General features: G+C 37.7%; 1 protein-coding gene across 18 annotated transcripts in view; it reads right to left on the bottom strand.

Moving 5' to 3' along the window:
* Positions 1–20,431, bottom strand: part of SLC38A9 (solute carrier family 38 member 9) — an 84,317-nt gene that overhangs the window by 44,335 nt on the left and 19,551 nt on the right. For all 18 annotated transcript variants that reach the window (XR_008673330.2, XM_019013657.4, XM_055367864.2 and 15 more), the window contains one exon: positions 2,349–2,481. Coding sequence is in view for 17 of the 18 variants with exons in the window: in XM_019013657.4 (XP_018869202.3) it covers positions 2,349–2,481 (133 nt within the window). In the remaining variant the exon portion in view is untranslated. The remainder of the gene's footprint in view (positions 1–2,348; positions 2,482–20,431) is intronic.

Genomic DNA, 20,431 nt, shown 5'->3' with positions numbered 1-20,431 from the left:
CAAAATAGTTTTGGGATTTTCAGAAAATGAGTGCGGATGTGTACACACATTCATTAAGAATGGTTATATCATTGTTAATTTTACATCACTGTTTATATACTTTGACTTCCTAGACTCATCTTAGTGTCCGTTAACAAATGGCATTCAACTTTGGTGCACATGCTGACTCTATTTCCAGGCAAACAATATACATGCAGGTATAAACTTGCTCAGCTGGGATCTTGGAGGTTTGTTTCCAAGAGCAGAGCCTCTAGAAGGTCTCAACTAGACCCAGAGATACAGGATTACCTCTACTCCTCCAAGGGCTTAAGTAATTCCATTATGGAACTAAGAGTTCGCCACAACTACTGATGTCAAGGCCTAAGGGGAAAAAGCCAAAAAAAAAATTGGGAAAAAAATTATCCTACCCAGAACATTTTGGAAATCCCTATTTTGGCCATACAAGAGGAAATCTTAATATTTATTTCACATAGCTATTGTTTAGGCTTAAATGAGATAGCTACATTCCAGTGATGCCCAATCACTGGTCCTTATTAAATGTTAATGAATGTTGGTTCTCTTCTTTTTATTAATAATACTAATTTCAAAATCTTATTTTCTCCCAGAATGTTCTTATTTTCAGTTAAACTTGCAAGTTTCTGACTATCTCATATGTGGTAGTTTTTATAAACTACCAAATTACTTACATATTTTTTATCCTAAAATAGTAATAGAGATTTTTAGAAGATCAAGGGTCAACAAACTCTGGCCCATAGGCCAAATCTGGTTTCAACCTGATTATTATACAGCCTCTTTCCTGAGAATGGTTTTTATAATTTTATAAATTTTATAATTTATAATTTTGATGATCATAAACAAAATGAAGAATATCATGTGACCTCAAAGTCTAAGACATTTAATATCTGGCCCTTTGACTCCTGGTTTTGATCAATAAAAGAATAATGCTAAATACGAAACTACTATATTTACGTGTACATATTTCAGTTTCCCATTCTTTTTTTTTTTTTTTTTTTTAAGAGATGGGGTCACGGCCGGGCGCGGTGGCTCACGCCTGTAATCCCAGCACTTTGGGAGGCCGAGGCGGGCGGATCACGAGGTCAGGAGATCGAGACCATCCTGGCTAACACAGTGAAACCCCGTCTCTACTAAAAAATACAAAAAATTAGCCGGGCGTGGTGGCGGGCACCTGTAGTCCCAGCTACGCGGGAGGCTGAGGCAGGAGAATGGCGTGAACCCGGGAGGCGGAGCTTGCAGTGAGCCGAGATCGCGCCACTGCACTCCAGCCTGGGCGACAGAGCGAGACTCCATCTCAAAAAAAAAAAAAAAAAAAAAAAAAAAGAGATGGGGTCACATGGCTGGGCACAGTGGCTCATGCCTGTAATCCCAGCACTTTGGGAGGCTGAGGTGGGTGGGTCACAAGGTCAGGAGTTCAAGACCAGCCTGGCCAACATGGTGAAACCGTGTCTCTACTCAAAATACAAAAATGAGCCAGGCGTGGTGGTGCACACCTGTAACCCCAGCTACTCAGGAGGCTGAGGCAGGAGAATGGCTGGAACCCAGGAGGCAGAGGTTGTGGTGAGCTGAGATTGCGCCACTGCACTCCAGCCTGGGTGATAGAGCGACACTCCATCTCAAAAAAAAAGAGATGGGTCACACTCTTTTGCTCAGTCTGGATGGGATGCAGTGGCACAATCACAGCTCACTGCATCCTCAAGGGATCCATCCTGGGCTCAAGGGATCCTCCTGTCTCAGCCTCCCAAGTAGCTGGAACTATAGGTGCGAGCCATCATGCTTGGCTAATTAAAAAAATTTTTTTTTGTAGAGACAGGGTTTCACCATCTTCTCCAGGCTGGTCTTGAACCCCTGGGCTCAAGTGATCCTCTTGCCTTGGCCTCCCAAAATGCTGAGATTACAGGAGTGAGTCACTGTGCTTGGCCAGTTTCCCATTCTTGTAGAAAATTTCTAAAAAAATATTTCCCTTACAGCTTCAAAGTTAAAATTGTCCACACTAAGCAGAACATGTTATTATTTGCTATTAGTCAATGGCCTAACTTGTCATTTCAAAAGTAATTTATCCTCCTCAGAGATTTGGGGAATGGGGATCAGGAGAATTTAATCCAAAAAAATCTCCAGGTTGTTGTCAACATAGAAACATTGTTTCAAATTTAGATAAGAATGAACTGGCCTGACGTGTAGGATGTGTGTTAATTACTATCTTTGACTTTGCATGATGCTGTCCTTGAAATACAGTCAGAAAGAAGTTCAATCACTGGGAGGTTCCCTGGCTTATATTGTTCACTGTTCATTTCAACTGAATTTTAGACTATTAGTAATGTTTTGTCTCTTACCAGTGCCTTGTCTGCAGGAGTGGTGAGCCGGCTGTAGTAATGAATTCTCTTGTTCATGGCGGAGGCATGGTCACTAACCCTCTGAATGACATGATTCACATTCACGATGTTTGTGGGCTCTATACAGAAAGGCCTACAAAGGGAATATACACTTGACAAAAAGTGTTCAGCCAAAAATTCTGGAAGTCAGCCTTTGAAGAAAATAACTTCTTATCCTCCATTAGTAATGGGATGCACAAAGGCAAGGCATTGACTTCTCACTTTTGGTGCAAACAGAAAATGTCACAAAAGAAGTATTATCCTATCCACAGAATAAAGCTTTTGTCTCATAACACTTTTACTTTAAGCATACTTTTTTGTAATCTTCAGGAATTTAGCAACTGAGAAGACAAAACAGAAAGAACTTAAAACAGTTATTAAAAAGAAATATAGCAGCTATCAATTTCCAACAATGAAACTTAAGACAGCTTTGAATAGTCTCTCAAAAAAGCTTTTGGCACTAAATCAGAGAAATTATGGACTAAAATGTCCCTCTCCTGAAGAGTCTCTACTCCTTCCTTATGGGCCCAAGTTATTTCCTATGATAAACAGAATTCTTATTCCTTGGTTCATGTATTAAGGATTAGTGACCTCAACTATCAGATCCCTTATGAGACTTATCCAACTCAGTATAAAATGGAACATCATGACAATGGAGATATTTTGCCTCATTCTACTTTTTGTGGATTTTAGTAATATACCCTTTTATTTATATACATGCTTCCTTTCCACGTCTGCATCCTAATCAACTGCAGATTTTGGTGTTCAATCATCCTTTTCAGTCATCAACCTCTTCAGTTCCTTTCTGAAACTCCCTCATTTTCTTCTGAAGTTTCCAGTAATATACTATCCAAAATGAAAAGACCAGGCAGAGTTTTATGAAAAGACTGTATCCCTCTGCTGATTCTTAGGCTCCTTGAAATCATAAGTGACACTGTGCCCCAAATTGCACATAATTTGCCATTTCAGGCACAGATCCAAAGAAAGAAGAAAAAAAATCCAGATTTATCATTGGTTCCACATAACTCCTCTATACTTATGGTTCTGAAAGAAACTTAAAATGTAGTAACATATGGTAACCATTTCTGGAGATACTGTTAATCTAATCTTTTTTTTTTTTTTTTTTTTTGAGACAGAGTCTCACTCTATCGCCTAGGCTGGAGTGCAGTGGCGCGATCTCGGCTCACTGCAACCTCCACCTCCTGGGTTCAAGCAATTTTCTGGCCTCAGCCTCCAGAGGAGCTGGGACTACAGCTGTGCACCACCATGCCTGACTAATTTTTGTATTTTTAGTAGAGACAGGATTCCACCATGTTGGCCAGGCTGGTCTCCAACTCCTGACCTCAGGTGATCCACCTGCCTTGGCCTCCCAAAGAGTTGGGATTATAGGCATGAGCTACCTCACCCAGCCGTTAATCTAATCTTTTGGGAAGTACTTGAAAAACCAAGTGACTGAACATTTAATTTCTGCTATTTTTCTTATTAATTCTGTGATATTTGAGAAATGGTAGCAGAGGTGTTAAACTTAGTTTTATCTCTCTAGTTAGCATACAGAATCTTTGAATCTTTTATTATTTGTTCTCTATCGCAAAACCTAAATATGCTGGGTACTATATAGGTCAACTCAATGAATATGTAAATAGAGCACTTATAGAGCAAATATGTGGATATAGGGATCAATATGACATATTATATATACTAGTGCTGTGGTTTGAATATGTCCCCCAAAGTTTATATGTTGGAAGAAAATCTCCAATGCAACAGTCCCAACAGTGGAAACTTTAAGAGGTGATTAGGTCATGAGGGCTCGGAGTTCACAAACAGATTAATGACGTTATCTTGGGAGCAGGTTAATATCATAGGAGTGGGATCCTGGTAAAAGAATGAGTTCAGTTCCCTTCCTTCCCCCTACCCTCTCTCACGTACTCTTTGGCCCTTCCACGATGTGGTGATAAGCAAGAAGTTCCTCCCTACATGTGGGCCCTTTGACCTTGGACTTCCCAGTCTCCAGAACTATAAGAAATAAATCTCTGTTCTTTTAAAATTACCCAGTCTCAGGTATTCTGTTACAGGAGAATAAAAGGAACTAAGACACTAAGCATATTATTGTTAAGTGAATTAAGTGGTGTCAATATATTTCAAAGGGATATAATAAAAATGAATGGATCAGAAGCTAAAAAAGCAATCCCTACTTGTAAATTTGGTAGTCTGCTGTAACTTCCAATTATCCCAAAGCATTATGATGTCCAATATAATTTGCATCTCCACTATGACACTCAGTGGTACTAAAAAGCAACATAAAAATATTTATATCTGGCAGATGGTTTAATTATACCTGGGGTCACACTCTATAGTGCATTCTCTTTTTGCTTTGCAAAAATGATGCCCTACAAAATTCAAGAAAGAATGATAGCTTTAATACCAACATAAGGCAAAGATTGAAGCTAGTCATGGATTACCAAAAGAGACTGATAAATATCATACTGATAGAAAGAGATGTAGATGTTCTACTGCTAGCCTTTTACTTTAAAAATTCAATATTATTGGTTCCAACCACTAAGTTGGTTTGAGGCCTGCTTGCTGAAAAGCAGTCAGGAAGTGCTAAATTTCTTGGCTCCTGGTTTCTTACAGAAGTGTTAACTGTACCAGTTTAGTTGGCTTGACTACTCTGAGGGCAGAATGACTCTGAAAGTTTTTCTTTTCCAACAGTTTTCATCGAGATGCTGAGTGCCTGTTCAAACAAATATTTTGGAATCTTTTCAAAACAGATTCTCTTCAAAAAATATACAACTCAGCATATTTAACTGAATTATTAGAAACATATGCTTAAAGCTTCATTTGAGAAGAAAAAATATAAACTATATTTTTAAATTGAACTTTAGTTGGATCTCAAAACACTTTTAAAATTAAACAATACTATACAGAGAACAATATTCAGAATAAGACTTTTGAAACTTGGGCTTTCTTTTTTTGAACATAGTTTCACATTACTGCTCCCTATCAATGTTACTTCTCATTTGAAATGTAGTTCAGCTGTGCCACACTGAAAATAAAGAAGTCATATTTGTCTTACCTTATAAATATTTATGGTCATGCCACAGAAAAAATGCTTTTAATATTAAGCAAAATTTACAAAATATTTTAAAATATGAGTCAAACCTCATATTTTCATTTAATACATGTATAAACAGAGAAACCTTATTTCTACCTAACACCTTTTCTAGGTTCCACTCCTTAAATTCCTTAAAAATTTTTGGCTTATACATCTGTCTCCACCCTCCTACTGACCAGTTATGCTTCTCTGAAATTTAATAACAATGCCATCACTCTTAAGAAGGTCTGTACCCCAAATGAGGTACAAAACCAGGTACAACTGAATTCACTATTTAGGGATATACAGACAATAAAACTATTATAAAGCGTAGGGAAATTATTATACAAAGTCAAGATAGTGGTCATCCCTAGGGAGGATGGAGGATGTGTTTGGTGAAGGACACATGGAGAACTTTCAGGTTACTGCTGTGTTTTGACCTTATGTTGCTTGGATGGGTGTTGGCTTTATTATTCTTTCTTTCTTACTTTCTTTTTGAGACAGGATTTTACTCTATTGCCTAGGCCAGAGTGCAGTGGCATGAACATGGCTTACTGCAGCCTCAACCATCTGGGCTCAAGCAACTTTCCTGCCTCAGCCTCAGCCTCCCAAGTATCTGGGACCACAGGCGCACACCACCATGCCCGTCTGATTAAAAAAATTTTTTTTATAGAGACAGGGTCTCGCCATATTGCCCAGGCTGGTCTCAAACTTCTGGCACAAGCAATCCTCCTGTCTTGGCCTCCCAAAGTATTGGGATTATAGGCAAGAGTCACCGTACTGGCCTATAAATTTCTTAAATTGTACATATACAATGCACTTCTTTGTACATGTGATATATCAAAGATAAGCCTTTAAAAATAGATTTTAAGTGGACACATCCTTTCAAAATTTAGTAGAGAGATTGAGAGAGACTCAAAAATATTTTGTATCATACAGAAATTTATTGGTTATGTTGTGGCAAACTTAAACAAGCTACCTATTTTTCTCTACAAGAAACAACTGCTCCGAATTTGATGACTTTTTCTATGACAACACATAGCTGTCAATAGTATGCTACGCAGGTACACAGCACATATTAAAAACAACCCCATCCCACATACTTAATTTATCTCCCTTCAAGATAAAGATGGTATTTTAATCGTCTGAGAAAGTAGTTGCTTTAAAAAAAAACATGTTACACAAAGAACATTCTGATAATAAATATTTAGAAATGTTTCCATTGTTAGATGGTTTTATTGCTGAACATGTCTGTCACCAACAAAAACTCCCATCTGCAATTTCACACACATGGATTCAAAATTTTCTAAGATTTAAAAACTTCCAAATGAAGAATTTAAATGGTCTTTGAACCTGTCATTAAACATGACAGAAAAATCAAAGTAATAATTATAATTCTAAAGCAAATTGCACTACCAGTGTCTAGGTATTTACTCCATGTAATGCAAGTATTAATACTAATATTTTAATTGAAAAGTGTGCAGAAGTATAACAATGTTTAGAAATCAGTGAAATTAAATACTCAACATACTTCAAATGTGGAAATTTACAAACATTATAAAGTATCAAATAAAACATTAATATGTAAATACATAAACATTAAAAAATAAAAACATAAACATTAAACAGTTATGATTCTAACGTAAAGTATTCCATATGACTGTGTGCAATGCTTCTTTACCCTCTGTAAACTTCCACCCAGTGAGTCTTTCAAAATGACACCTCTCAAGTAATCAGTCCAGAAAGACTTCAGGACCTTCCTAAAGTGTTTAGTACTCCTCCAATGGAACTTTCAGACCAGCTAGGCAGCCCCTTCACTCTGTACAGAAGCTACTGAATTGTAGGTCTTTTTTTGTTTGTTTGTTTTGAGATAGGGTCCCATTGTGTCGCCCTTGCTAGAGTACAGTGGTGTGCTGATAGCTCGCAGCAGCAACAAGAGGCTCAAGTGATCCTCTTGCCTCAGTCTCCCAAGAAGCTAGACTCCAGGTGTGCACCACCGTGCCCAGCTAATTAAAAAAAAAAATTTTTTTTTTTGGTAGAGATGGAGCTGTTCGTATGTTGCCCAGGCTGATCTCAACTGATCCTCCTGCCTCTGTCTCCCAAAATGCTGGAATTAAAGGTGTGAGCCAACATGCCTGCCCAAGAATTGTTCTGTCTATCAACTCTTCTCCTTCCCCCAACAGAGAGACTTGCCACCTTCTGAGGGGTCCCTCTAAATCAATACTTTTTTTTTTTCTTTATTTTGTGTGTGTGTGTGTGTGTGTGTGTGTGTGTGTGTGTGTGTGTAGTGTGTTGGGAGGGAGGGTAGTGGCTGGAACAATTGGGTGGTAAAGTAGAGCTAGGAGGGTGTCAGAAATGAAGGGGAAGGCAGAAAAGTAGAAGAGAGGAGAGCTTAGGGGACAGGCTAGAGAGAAAAACTCAGACTAGACAGAAAACCACAAAAGGTGAACAAGGTTACTGTTTTGTTTTTTTTTAAGACAGTCTTGTTCTGTCCTACCCAGGATGGAGAGCAGTGGCACAATCTCAGCTCACTGCAGCCTCCACCTCCCGGGTTCAAGCAATTCTCCTGTCTCAGTCTCCTGAGTAGCTGGGACTACAGGCATGTGCCACCACACCCAGCTAATTTTGTATTTTTAGTAGAGACAAGGTTTCACTATGTTGGCCAGGCTGATCTCGAGCTCCTGACCTCAGGTGTGCCACCCGCCTTCGCCTCCCAAAGTGCTGGGATTACAGGCATGAGCCACTGTGCCCAGCCAATTACTGGTTGTTTCTAAATTAACAGTATTAAATCAATGAAAACACTAGTATTTTGAGCTTAAAAAATAGCATGGAATACTAAATATACAAACTAGTACTGCAATCACTAAATGTAAGAATTGAATGATATTATGGAGGATGAAAATTCATCATGCAAATTTCAACAAAAAACATCACATGTAATTGTTGGATAAGACTGAAATGAACTTTGTTTTTTTTTTTTTTTTGAGACAGGGTCTTGCTCTGTCACCCAGGTTGGAGTGTAGTGGCGGTATGATCATTGGCTCACTATTACCTTGAACTCCTGGGCTCAAGTAATCCTCCTGCCTTAGCCTCCTGAGTAGCTGGGACTACAGGCATGTGCCACATGCCTGATTAATTTTTTTTTAATTTTTTGTAGAGATGAGGTCTTGCTATATTGCCCAGGTTGGTCTTAACTCCTGGCCTCGAGTAATCCTCCTACCTTGGCCTCCCAAAATGTTGAGATTACAGGCATGAGCCACTGTGCCTGGCCTGGAATAAACTTTGAATCAGTTTAAATTACTGTGTGACAAACTATTAAATAATAAAGACTATTACAATGTTAAAGTGAAAACAAAAAATTGACTATACTGCCAATAAATCAAATTTAAAGTTAATTTTATCAAGATTGATTATGTCTTTCTAACAATTAAAAATTTCTATTATGTTTTATAGAGTATATAATATGTAAGTATAGAAGTATATGTACATAATTTGCAAATGAATATTTGCATGCACACACACATAAGCAGTCTCATTTTTTTAAGACTGTTATTTTTTTTTTTAACTAAGTGGCATGGTGAAAAAGCTTTTGAAGAAAGTAAATGTTAATAAACACTTGGTTGAAGATTATGAGTTCTCTGTTTTAGAATTCCAAACTGTTACTTAGCTGAAAGAAAACAACTTCATCAACAACATATAGACAAAGAACTTGACCTGAAAATTAATTCTCCGGCCCATATATTTTATTACAGATTCTGCTGAGAATAAATTCCAAAATTCTTTTCAATGCAATTTATGTTTTTAAATTTTGGTTTTAAAAAAATCCATTAATTTTTAAAAATTCTACTATGCTGAGAATCTCTTATTTTTATGTTTACAAAATGATCAGTAAAAGAAATGCAAGTTTTTAGTTTTTGTTTTTTTTTAATAGCAGCAGCACTGGAATGAGGCTTAAAGAATTATATAAACAACAGAAACATTTTAACCAAGTTAAGATGCTTCCATTTTTCTCTAGGTTGATGTAAACAGTACCACCACCACCATCACTGCAACCACTCCATTCCATCTACTATCTAGAAAGAGCAGTTCCAAATGGGAAATGGTGAGTGACATTCCACAAAGGAAAATTAGGAATGTGGAAAAAATTCCCAAGTGGGAAAGTTTTCCAAGCAGCTTCTCCTTTTATCCACTTTATTAGGATGTCAAAATAAATCACAAATTGTCTCAATCTACTTAAGTGCAATAAGTTGAGTATTATTAACTTAATATTTTGAAATAAAGAGCATGTCTTAATTATAAATAAAGAGTAACTGCAATGCCATGCCAGTTATTACTCTCCTCCTTACACAAACCCACCAGAACAATTTCTGGAAAATTAACAAAATTTCCAGTTTCATAACCCAATTCCCCATGGGGGAAATAAAAGTGGGGAATAAGAAAAATGCCAGGCTAGCATTTTAACTAAAATTTCCTATCCTTAAAAACTAGAAAGACAATGAAAGACAGTAAAGGTTTCAGTGTATATATATAGAGAGAGAGAGAGAAAGAGAGATACATTTTATTTTTAATACTGTACATAGATGTGATGCAAACGAAACACATCTACTCCTTAAACAGATCACCAAAGAAAAATAGACTCTTTCTTGTTCCTTTCCCATATCTTAATGCTATAGTTTGAGTGTGTTCCCTCCAAAATTCAGGCATTGCCAATGTGATGATATTAAGAGGTGGGGCCTTTAGGAGGTGATTAGGCCGGGAGGGGTTCCCCCCTCATTAAGGCCCTTACAAAAGAGGCTTAGCATAGCATTTGGCTAGCTTGTTCTTCAGCTCTTCTGCCATGGATGACACAGCAACAAGGCCCGTGTCAGATCAAATGCCAGTGCCTTGATCTCAGACTTCTCAGCTTCCAGAATTGTGAGAAATAAATTTCTGTTCTTTATAAATTACCCAGTCCCAAGTATTCCTTACACAGCACCAAATGGACTAAGGCACTTAAGGAAAGGATTCTATACATCAAGCCTTAGAAATCCTCATCATAGCTCTCAAGAAAGGCAGACAGACAAAGAGAAATTCTGCTTTACCACTGGAAAGACACTGTCAACAAATGGTTTACACAAACTGGTCATTCAAAAGATGATAGCTGTATTTTCAATCCAGATGGCAAATATTGTAGTAGCCTGATCAGAATCTATTGCTAGTCGCATTCTGCAGATCAATCCCAGAATAACAGAACAGATAAAGGCAACAGCTCAAAGTGAAACCTGCCCTGCCAACTGGCTCCTATCAACTAATTTTTATCCATAGGAAAGTTTTACAAACTAAATATGAGATATTTTAGGAAAAAAAGAAAAAAGTAGTGCTAGAAAGTATATGCTGAAATAAGAACTTTCACACATTGCTAGTAGAAGTATAAGTTGGCACAATCTTTCTAGAAAGCAATTTGCAATATGTATTACGAACCTTAATTCTGTTCATACCCTTCATTATAATACTTATACCTTTGAGACTCTGTTAGAAAGAAATCAAAATATGATATAAAAATTATGTAGAAAGCTGCTAATAACCACATTTAAAATAATTAAAAATGTAAACATCTTAATATTAAAACACTCTTAAATTATGTATATTTAAATTTAAGATGATATTTAGAAAGAATTCCTAATATGGAAGAGTGCTTATAAAACAAATTTCTTCTTTTGGCATTTCAGTGAGTCTTAAGGACAATTTTTATCATACAACTTTTTACTACTGTTTGAAAGCCAGTACTTTCCCCTTATCTATCATTCTTAGCTTCAGTCTCTACCCCTATGGTTTATGGCAGTTAAAATCTTTGGATGACCTTGCCAAAGGACTGCAGGTTTGCTTCAGGGTTTAGGAGAGGCTGGAGACTGTTTTGCTGTTTTGTTGTCCAAAGAGCCATTTTGATCAGAACATTTTTTATTAGAATTGTGGGGGTAGACTGAAATTAAGGTGAACGAGCCTGACCTTTTTATTAACTTCCTCAGAAACAAGGCAAGAGGTATCCCTATGGGTGTCACAGCAGTACGAAGTACAAGTCCCTATGGTTGCTGACATTAGAGTCCTTCTGTGCAGACCAGGGGTCGGTACACTATGGCCTGATAAAACAAATCCAAGCCCATGTCCTGTTTTCATAAATGTCCTGTTTTTGTAAATAAAATTTTTACTGGAACACAGCCAGGCCCATGCACTTATGTTTTGTCTATGGCTACTTCCACTCCACACTGGCAAAGTTGAGTCCGTATGCCCACAAAGCCTAAAGTATTTACTAACGTGTCCTTTATAGAAAAAAATTTACCAACTCCTGTCCTAGACCATCTTAAGGCCTCCTTAAGGACTCAGATCTGGAAAAGAGTCTTCCGCTGTCCTCCTTGAAGGGCAAAGGAGATGAATGAGGGAGGAGCCTACATGCCCTTAACAGATCCATGCCAGGGAGCATCTGAATAGGTTTTTCCTTTAGTAATATTTATAACCAGATGTCCCTAGGTGTCATTAGGCTTAATACCTTGCAAAATTTACCTCTCACATTTAAAAACAAAAGCCAAACAAAAAATCCTCAACCTCAGCCGAAACAACTACAATAAATGTTCTTGCACAGAGCAGCACCTGCACAGAAACCTTCCCAAGGCACCTAGTCATCAATATTACATATGGCCTCATTCCACTCCTGGTACAACCAGAACCTATAGCATAGTCACTCACAGGAGTATGCCACAGGATTCTTGGTAATGCTAGTACAGGATGAATTCAATTTGTATTTTTCCTAATGAAAAATGAGTTCTAAATATATACATGTATAGGCTGGGTGTGGTGGCTCATGCTTGTGATCCCAACATGAGGACTGATTGAGGCCGGGAGTTCAAGAACAGCTTGGGGAACACAGCAAGGCCCTTTCTCTACAAAAAATAGAAAAAGCAGCCAGGCATCCTGACATGCACTTGTAGTCTCAGCCTCCAGGGAGGCTGAGGCAGGAGGACTGCTTGAGCCCAGGAGTTCAAAGTTACAAGGTGCTATGATCGTGCCACTGCACTCCAGCATGGCATGAGACCATGCCTCAAAAACAGACAAACGTGTGTGTGTTTATACACATAAAATTAAGTATTTATCACCCCTTATTTTTTTGCTAGGTATCCATCTCCCCCACTGGAGGGTGGAGCTGTGTTTCAGTAAAGCTGTGTTTGAGTAAAGTGTCTGGCAAACAGAAGGAACATAATGAATGTTTGCTGACAAAAGAATAGAAGGAAGGAAGGAAGGCAGGCAGAGGAGGAAAAGAGGGAGGGAGGGAGGGAAGAAAGATGGCAGGGAGGTGGGGAAGAAGAGAAGAAGAGAGGGAAGGAGGCAGGCAGACAGACAACTAGCGAATAATTTGCAGAAGTAATGATGGCATGTAATATAAATTTAAAATGAAAAAGCAGCACAATAAATTACATATACTATGTGATCTCACCTAAAAACATCATAGAAAAGAAGGCTAGGAGTAAATACAATAAATATACCAAAAGGTTTTTTGGTTTGTTTTACAGATGAGGTCTCATGATGTTGTCCAGGTTGGAGTGCAGTGGCTATTCACAGGCACGATCATAGTGCACTGTGGCCTCAAACTCCTCGGCTCAAGGAATCCTCTTGCCTTAGCCTCCTGAGTAGCTGAGACTACCAAGGTAATTTAAACAAAGTTTTAAGAAAATGAGTTTTTCATTTTGTATATACCATTTTTATCCTAAGTTATAGGAATGCCATATTTTCGGAATAACTTTGTTCTCATTAGAAATGTAGCACATTGTCTACATTTAAGATAATCAAGAAGTTATTGAAGAAAATGAAATCACCTATCAGAAATAACCACTGTTAACATTTTAGTGCATTTCCTAGACACATATATGTGCACACATGTATGAAATTAGTTTCATTTGCTTTCGAACTTCTCATAAAGTAGAATAATACGATATATATTTTTCTGTCTGACTTCTTTTGCCAACATTATCTTTGTGACATTCACCCATATTCTGTATGTAGCTACAGTCTGTTCATGTTCATAGCTATATAACATTCCATTATATAAAAACACAACAATTTACTTATCCATTCCTGTGATGGGTATCTGGGTTTCTTTGGAGCTCTTATAAATCAATTTAATTTATATTCTCTTACATGTCCCTTTGTGCAATGTGCATACATTTTTACTGATTATAAACGCGGTGTATACTCAATGGTAGCAGATAATTACAAACTCATTTCCAAAATGACTGTACTTATACTTACTCTAGTACTATATGAGCATTCCCACTGTTCCACATTCTAGTCAACATTCATTATTGTCACTGATTTCTTAATTTGGGTACTGTAATTACAGAATTTCTATTTGATTCTTTTTGAAAAAACATTTTCCACAAATTTATTTTTTTCATATTTATCTCTAGTCACTGCCAAATTCTCAGTCTTATTTTAATTTCCTTGAACATGTTAAAGACAGTTCTTTAAAAGTCTGTTCCTGATAACTCCATTATCTGGATCACCTGTAAGTCTCTTTCTATTGTGTATTGAGTTTCTTAATTTCCAATCATCTTGTCCTGGCTTCTCTTACACTTGGCTAGTTTTTAGCAAGTTCCTGACATTGTAAATAAAAAAACTGTATAAATAACTTGAAACCTAAAGTATTTTCTTTAGAAAGAGTTTATATTGGCTTTGGGAAGTCAATTTGAGACAGGAGCAATCCTAGATCAACTTAATCCAGTTTGGGGGACTGAGATGAATTAAAGTTGGGCTTCGGTTCCTGAAAGGAGGCCATTCTATTTCAAATTCATTCACATTTCTAGGCTGTAGCCCTTTGGGCTTCCAACCTAAAGTTTACGTGAAGTCTCTCTTAGTGGGCCCTGGATTCCAAATTTTCTTCCTCTAGCCCTAAAGGCTGGCAAAGACTCTGGTTTTTGTTGTTGTTGTTGTTGTTTGTTTGTTTGCTTTTCTGAGATGGAGTCTCGCTGTCGCCCAGGCTGGAATGCAGCGATGCAATCTCAGCTCACTGCAGTCTCTACCTCCCGGGTTCAAGCGATTCTCCTGCCTCAGCCTCCCGAGTAGCTGGGATTACAGGCGCCTGCCACCATGCCCAACTAATTTTTGTATGTTTAATAGAGACAGGGTTTCACCATGTTGGCCAGGCTAGTCTCGAACTCCTGACCTCAGATGATTCACCTGCCTTGGCCTTCCAAGGTGCTGGGATTACAGATGTGAGCCACCACGCCTGGCCAAAAGCTCTGTTTTAAGCCTCTCAGCTAATAAACTGGAATTGGCAGATATTCTTGAGGAAATGCTGGGCTCTCCTTTCTGGCTTTGTCTTCTTCCTGATTTAGACCTCGGTATTCTACATTGTCTTATTAGTTGTCCTATGTCTTCAAGCATATTTTTAAAAACATTTTGTCAGCTTTTCTAGTTATTCTCAACAACTTGGTCAGCCCAAATTCCTTAATCTGTCAATTCACAGATTAATGACTCTACAGCCATCACCATAATCCATTTGAGAACATTTTTACCATCCCAAAAGAAGTCCCAGACCCCATTTTCCCCTTTCCCCAGCCCCTGGAAACCATTAATCTACTTTCTGTTTCTATGGCTTTACCGAATCTAGAAAGTTTATATAAATGGAATCATACAATATGTAGTCTTTTTTGTGTGGCTTCTTTCACACAGCATAATGTCTTCGAGGTTGATACATATTGTTGTTCATCAGTTGATGGACATTTGAATTGTTTCCACTTTGACCATCATGAATGTTAGGAACATTTGTTTACAAGTATTTGTGTAGACATATGTTTTTAATTCTCTGGATAGATACCTAGAAGTAGAATTGCTAGGTCATATGATAGCTCTGTATTTAGCATTTTGAGGAGCTATCAAACTGTTTTCAAAAATGGCTGCACCTTTTTTTTTTAACTTTTAAGTTCAGGGTTTCACGTGCAGGATGTGCCTATGTACATAGGCAAACAGGTGTGATGGGGGTTTGTTGTACAGATTATTTCATCACCCAGGCATTAAGCCTAGTATCCATCAGTTATTTTTCCTGATCCTCTCCCTCCTCCCACCCTCCACCTTCCAGTAAGCCCCAGTGTGTGTTGTTCCCCTCTATGTGTCCATGGTGTTCTTAATATTTAGCTCCCACTTAAAAGTGAGTACATGTGGTATTTGGTTTTCTGTTCCTCTGTCAGTTTGCTAAGGATAACGGCCTCTAGCTTCATCCATGTCCCTGCAAAAGACATGATCTCATTCTTTTTTATGGCTGCATAGCATTGAATGGTGTATGCATTTTCTTTATCCAGTCTATCATTGATGGGCCTTTTGGTTGATTCCATGTCTTTGCTATTGTAAATAGTGTTGCAGTGAATGTATGTGTACATGTATCTTTATAATATAACTATTTATATTCCTTTGGGTATATACCCAGTAATGGGGTTGCTGGGTCGAATGGTATTTCTGTCTTTAAGTCTTTGAGGAATCACCACACTATCTTCCATAATGGCTCAACTAATTTACACTCCCACCAACAGTGTATAAGCCTTCCTTTTTCTCCAGAACCTCACCAGCATCTGTTACTTTTTAACTTTTTAATAATAACCATTCTGACTGGTGTGAGATGGTATTTCATTGTGGTTTTGATTTGCATTTCTCTAATGATCAGTGATATTGAGCTTTTTTTATATGCTTGTTGGCTGCATATATGTCTTCTTTTCAGAAGTGTCTGCCTATTCATTTATTTGCCCACTTTTTAATGGGGTTGTTTTTTCTTGTGAATGTGTTTAACTCCTTATAGATGCTGGATATTAGACCTTTGTCAGATACATAGTTTGCAAAAATTTTCTTCCACTCTGTAGGTTGTCTGTTTACTCTATTGATAGTTTCTTTTGCCGTGCAGAAGCTCTTTAGTTTAATTAGATCCCATTTGTCAATTTTTGCTTTTTTGCAGTTTTTTTGGCATCTTCGTCATGAAATCTTTGCCTGTGCCTGTGTCCTGAAAGGTACTGCCTAGGTTGTCTTCCAGGGTTTTTATAGTTTTAGGTTTTATATTTAAGTCTTTAATCCATCTTGAGTTAATTTTTGTATATGGTTAAGGAAAGGGTCCAGTTTCAATTTTCTGTAAATGGCTACTCAGTTATCCCAGCACCATTTATTCAATAGGGAATATTTCCCCATTGCTTGTTTTTGTCAGGTTTGTTGAAGATCAGATAGTCGTAGGTGTTCGGTCTTATTTCTGGGTTCTCTATCCTGTTCCATTGGTCTGTGTGTCTGTTCTTGTACCAGTACCATGCTGTTTTGGTTACTGTACTCCTGTAATATAATTTGAAGTTGGATAGCATGATGCCTCCAGCTTTGTTTTTTTTTTTTTTTTTTTTTTTTTTTTTTGCTTAAGATTGCCTTGGCTATTCAGGCTCTTTTATGGCTCCATATGTATTTTTAAAAGTTTTTTCTAGTTCTGTGAAGAATGTCAATGGTAGTTTAATGGAAATAGCATTGAATCTATAAATTGCTTAGGGCAGTATGGCCATTTTAATGATATTGATTCTTCCTATCTATGAGCATATGAATGCTTTTCCATTTGTCTGTGTCATCTCTGATTTCTTTGAGCAGCAGTTTGCAGTTCTCCTTGTAGAGATCTTTCACTTCCCTAATTAGCTGTATTCCTAGTATTTTATTTTCTTATTATGTATTTATGTATTTATTTATTTTGAGACAGAGTCTCACTGTCGCCCAGGCTGGAGTGCAGTGGCGTGATCTCAGCTCACTGCAACCTCCGCCTCTTGGGTTCAAGAGATTCTCTGGCCTCAGCCTCCCGAGTGCTGGGACTATAGGTGCGTGTCACTATGTCCGGCTAATTTTTTGTGTTTTTAGTAGAGACAGTGTTTCACTGTGTTAGCCAGGATGGTCTCAATCTCCTGACCTCATGATCCACCCGCCTTGGCCTCCCAAAGTGTTGGGATTACAGGTGTGAGCCACTGCACCCGGCCGGTATTTTAGTTTTTTTGTAGCAATTGTGAATGGGAGTTCATTCGAGATTTGGCTCTCGGCTTGACTGTTGTTGGTGTATAGGAATGCTAGCAATTTTTGCACATTGATTTTGTATCCTGAGACTTCGCTGAAGTTGCTTATCAGCCTAAGAAGCTTTTGGGCTGAGATAATACAGTTTTTTAGATATAGGATCACGTCATCTGCAAACAGGGACAGTTTGACTTCCTCTCTTCCTATTTGAATGACCTTTATTTCTTTCTCTTGCCTGATTGCTCTGGCCAGAACTTCCAATACTATGTTGAATAGCAGTAGTGAGGGAGGGCATCCTTGTCTTTGTACGATGTTTCAATCCCACCAGCAATGTATGAATTAGGGCATGATCTCTTTTTTTTTTTTTTTTTGAGACAGTCTCACTCTGTCGCCCAGGCTGGAGTGCAGTGGCCCGATCCCGGCTCACTGCAAGCTCTGCCTCCCGGGTTCACACCATTCTCCTGCCTCAGTCTCCAGAGTAGCTGGGACTACTGGTGCCCGCCACCATGCCCGGCTCATTTTTTTGTATTTTTAGTAGAGACGGGGTTTCACTGTGTTAGCCAGGATGGTCTCGATCTCCTGACCTCGTGATTTGCCCGCCTCGGCCTCCCAAAGTGCTGGGATTACAGGCGTGAGCCACTGCGCCCGGCCCTAGGGCATGACCTCTTTAAGCAATTATTTTTAATACCCCATTTACTAGCCTTAATAAAATAGAAAATATATAACTACCTAGAGACATAATTTTTAAAAAATAAAAATAACTCACTATAATAGAAAAGAGAAACAAATAAAAATAACATAATGAAATTGTATTTTAACATGTAAATTCCCAGGCATAGCTACACTCAAAGACATAATAAAGAAGGCCAATGCTTGCCTCTATTTGAAATTAATAAGACAATTTAAGAGAAGTAAAACTAGAAGCCATTCTGTATATGAAGTATAGGTAAATAAAAAAGCAAAAGTTTTGATAGACATAAGTAAAAACTAGTGTTATTTTAAAAAGCTAGTGTTAGAATAAGTATCAGGTCAGATCTGTATACACTAAACAAAGATAAAAATAACCTTAGTTGAAGTAGTGATAATATACCAAGATAAACTATAAACTACTGAAGTAGAAAAAATAAGGAAGCATGATGTTCTAGCAAATGAACCAGGGCTTTTTATAAGTATAGCACCAAAACAATTCCCAATATGATTTTATAGAAAACATATCTCCTAACTTAAAATAAGGCATAGAAAAGCTATGTAATAGACTTCGGGGACAATTTCAGAATGAGACTAAAAAAAGTATCAGGCAAGCCAAAGATGCATAATCTCGATGTGTAATTTTCACACCAATTCCTTATCATTGGCCTATAGTCAGCCACTGAGCTATAACAAGACACTGGCATTTCATGTGCCTCCATCAATTCAATAATATTTGGTTTTAAGTCTGCTTGTTAAAAGAAGTTTCAAATCTCTTGTTATATACTTGCAATTGGTTTTACTGCTTTTATAGCATAATTATACTATTGCACTAAAACCCTTTTGACTAAATATATACTTGGATGTGTTACAATATTGAGCAGACAGAGAACAATGCTAGCCCAACCCTTCATATTATTTCCTCCAAAAAACCCACACTTTTGATTTGGCCCTAAAGAGTGCCAGTCAAACCCAACGAGGCTCCCTCTTCCTTCAGGCTTCTCTAATACAGTCCCCAACTTACAGCAGTTCAACTTATGATTTTTTGACTTTATGATGGTTTTATCTGGGTATTAAATGCATTTTCAACTTAGGATATTTTTGGCTTATGATGGGTTTATCAGGAACACCCCAAAATAAGTGGAGAAGCATCATAATAATAATGAGAGAGGAAGAAAAGATGATAAAGCAAAACTAGCTTCCAGGCAAGTAAACAAATAGTAAAATCAATTAGAACAGATTGATCTAGGAAAGAAAGAAGCCACTCAGGCAAGCAATTATGGATACAAAAGGGCAATTGAGCAAACAAAACTATTTGAAAAGAGAGGAAGAAAGAAAAACATATAAGGACAATGAATTTGAAAGAATAAAAGGATTCTAATGGGACTAGAAATAAGATCCCAGTCTAACAAAGTTTGTATTTAGATTATTTTTGTTTTTGTAGAAATTTGCTAAGTTTTGCATATATCTCGCTATGTTGCCCAGGCTGGTCTCAAACTCCCGGCCTCAAGCAATCCACCTCCCTCAGCCTCCCAAAGTGCTGGGATTACAGGTGTAAGCCACTGTGCCTTGCCTGTATTTAGATTTAAGGCATCTCTGACTCTAAGGCCAGGATTTGCTAAACACTCTTCAAGTGTTTAGCAAAAAGACAGTTCCTTTGAGGAAAAGTAACACTGGAAAGTTGGAGAGAAGAGAGGGAGGCCCAAGTGTGAGAGAATGGAAGGGAAAGAGGATGGAGAAGGGTACAAAAGTAATACAACTAGCAAGTTGGCCATCAGCACTAGCCACTGATTAATGACCAAGGTCCTAGTCTATCTGTTTAACACTGATGTCAAGTTCCTCAAAATATAATTTATACAACTCTGGAAACCACCCCTCCTGGGAAAACTACTTTTCTGTCTTTTGTTGAACATCTGTATAATCCCAGCTATGAAACCACCAAGCCTCAATTATTTCCAATCACTGTCGCTGGGCCAGGATCTATCTACTGTTACCTATTAATAGATAAACTCTTCAATTTGCCTTAGTAAATATCATTTTACTAGATGTACTAGATTCCCCAAAGGAACTTTTTGTAAAGTGCGAAGAGGACAATCTGAGATGTGGAGTTAGAGATGTCTTAAATCTAAATATAAACTTGTTAGACTGGGATCTTATTTACAATCCCATCAGAATCCTTTTATTCTCTCAAATTCTTTGTCCTTATATATTTTTCCTTCTTCCTCTC

Source organism: Gorilla gorilla, chromosome 19, assembly GCF_029281585.2.
Source record: "Gorilla gorilla gorilla isolate KB3781 chromosome 19, NHGRI_mGorGor1-v2.1_pri, whole genome shotgun sequence".
NCBI classification, from domain to species: Eukaryota; Metazoa; Chordata; class Mammalia; order Primates; family Hominidae; genus Gorilla; species Gorilla gorilla.
The sequence above is the reverse complement of the archived record's forward strand: the minus strand, read 5'-3'. Positions and strand labels throughout refer to the sequence as shown.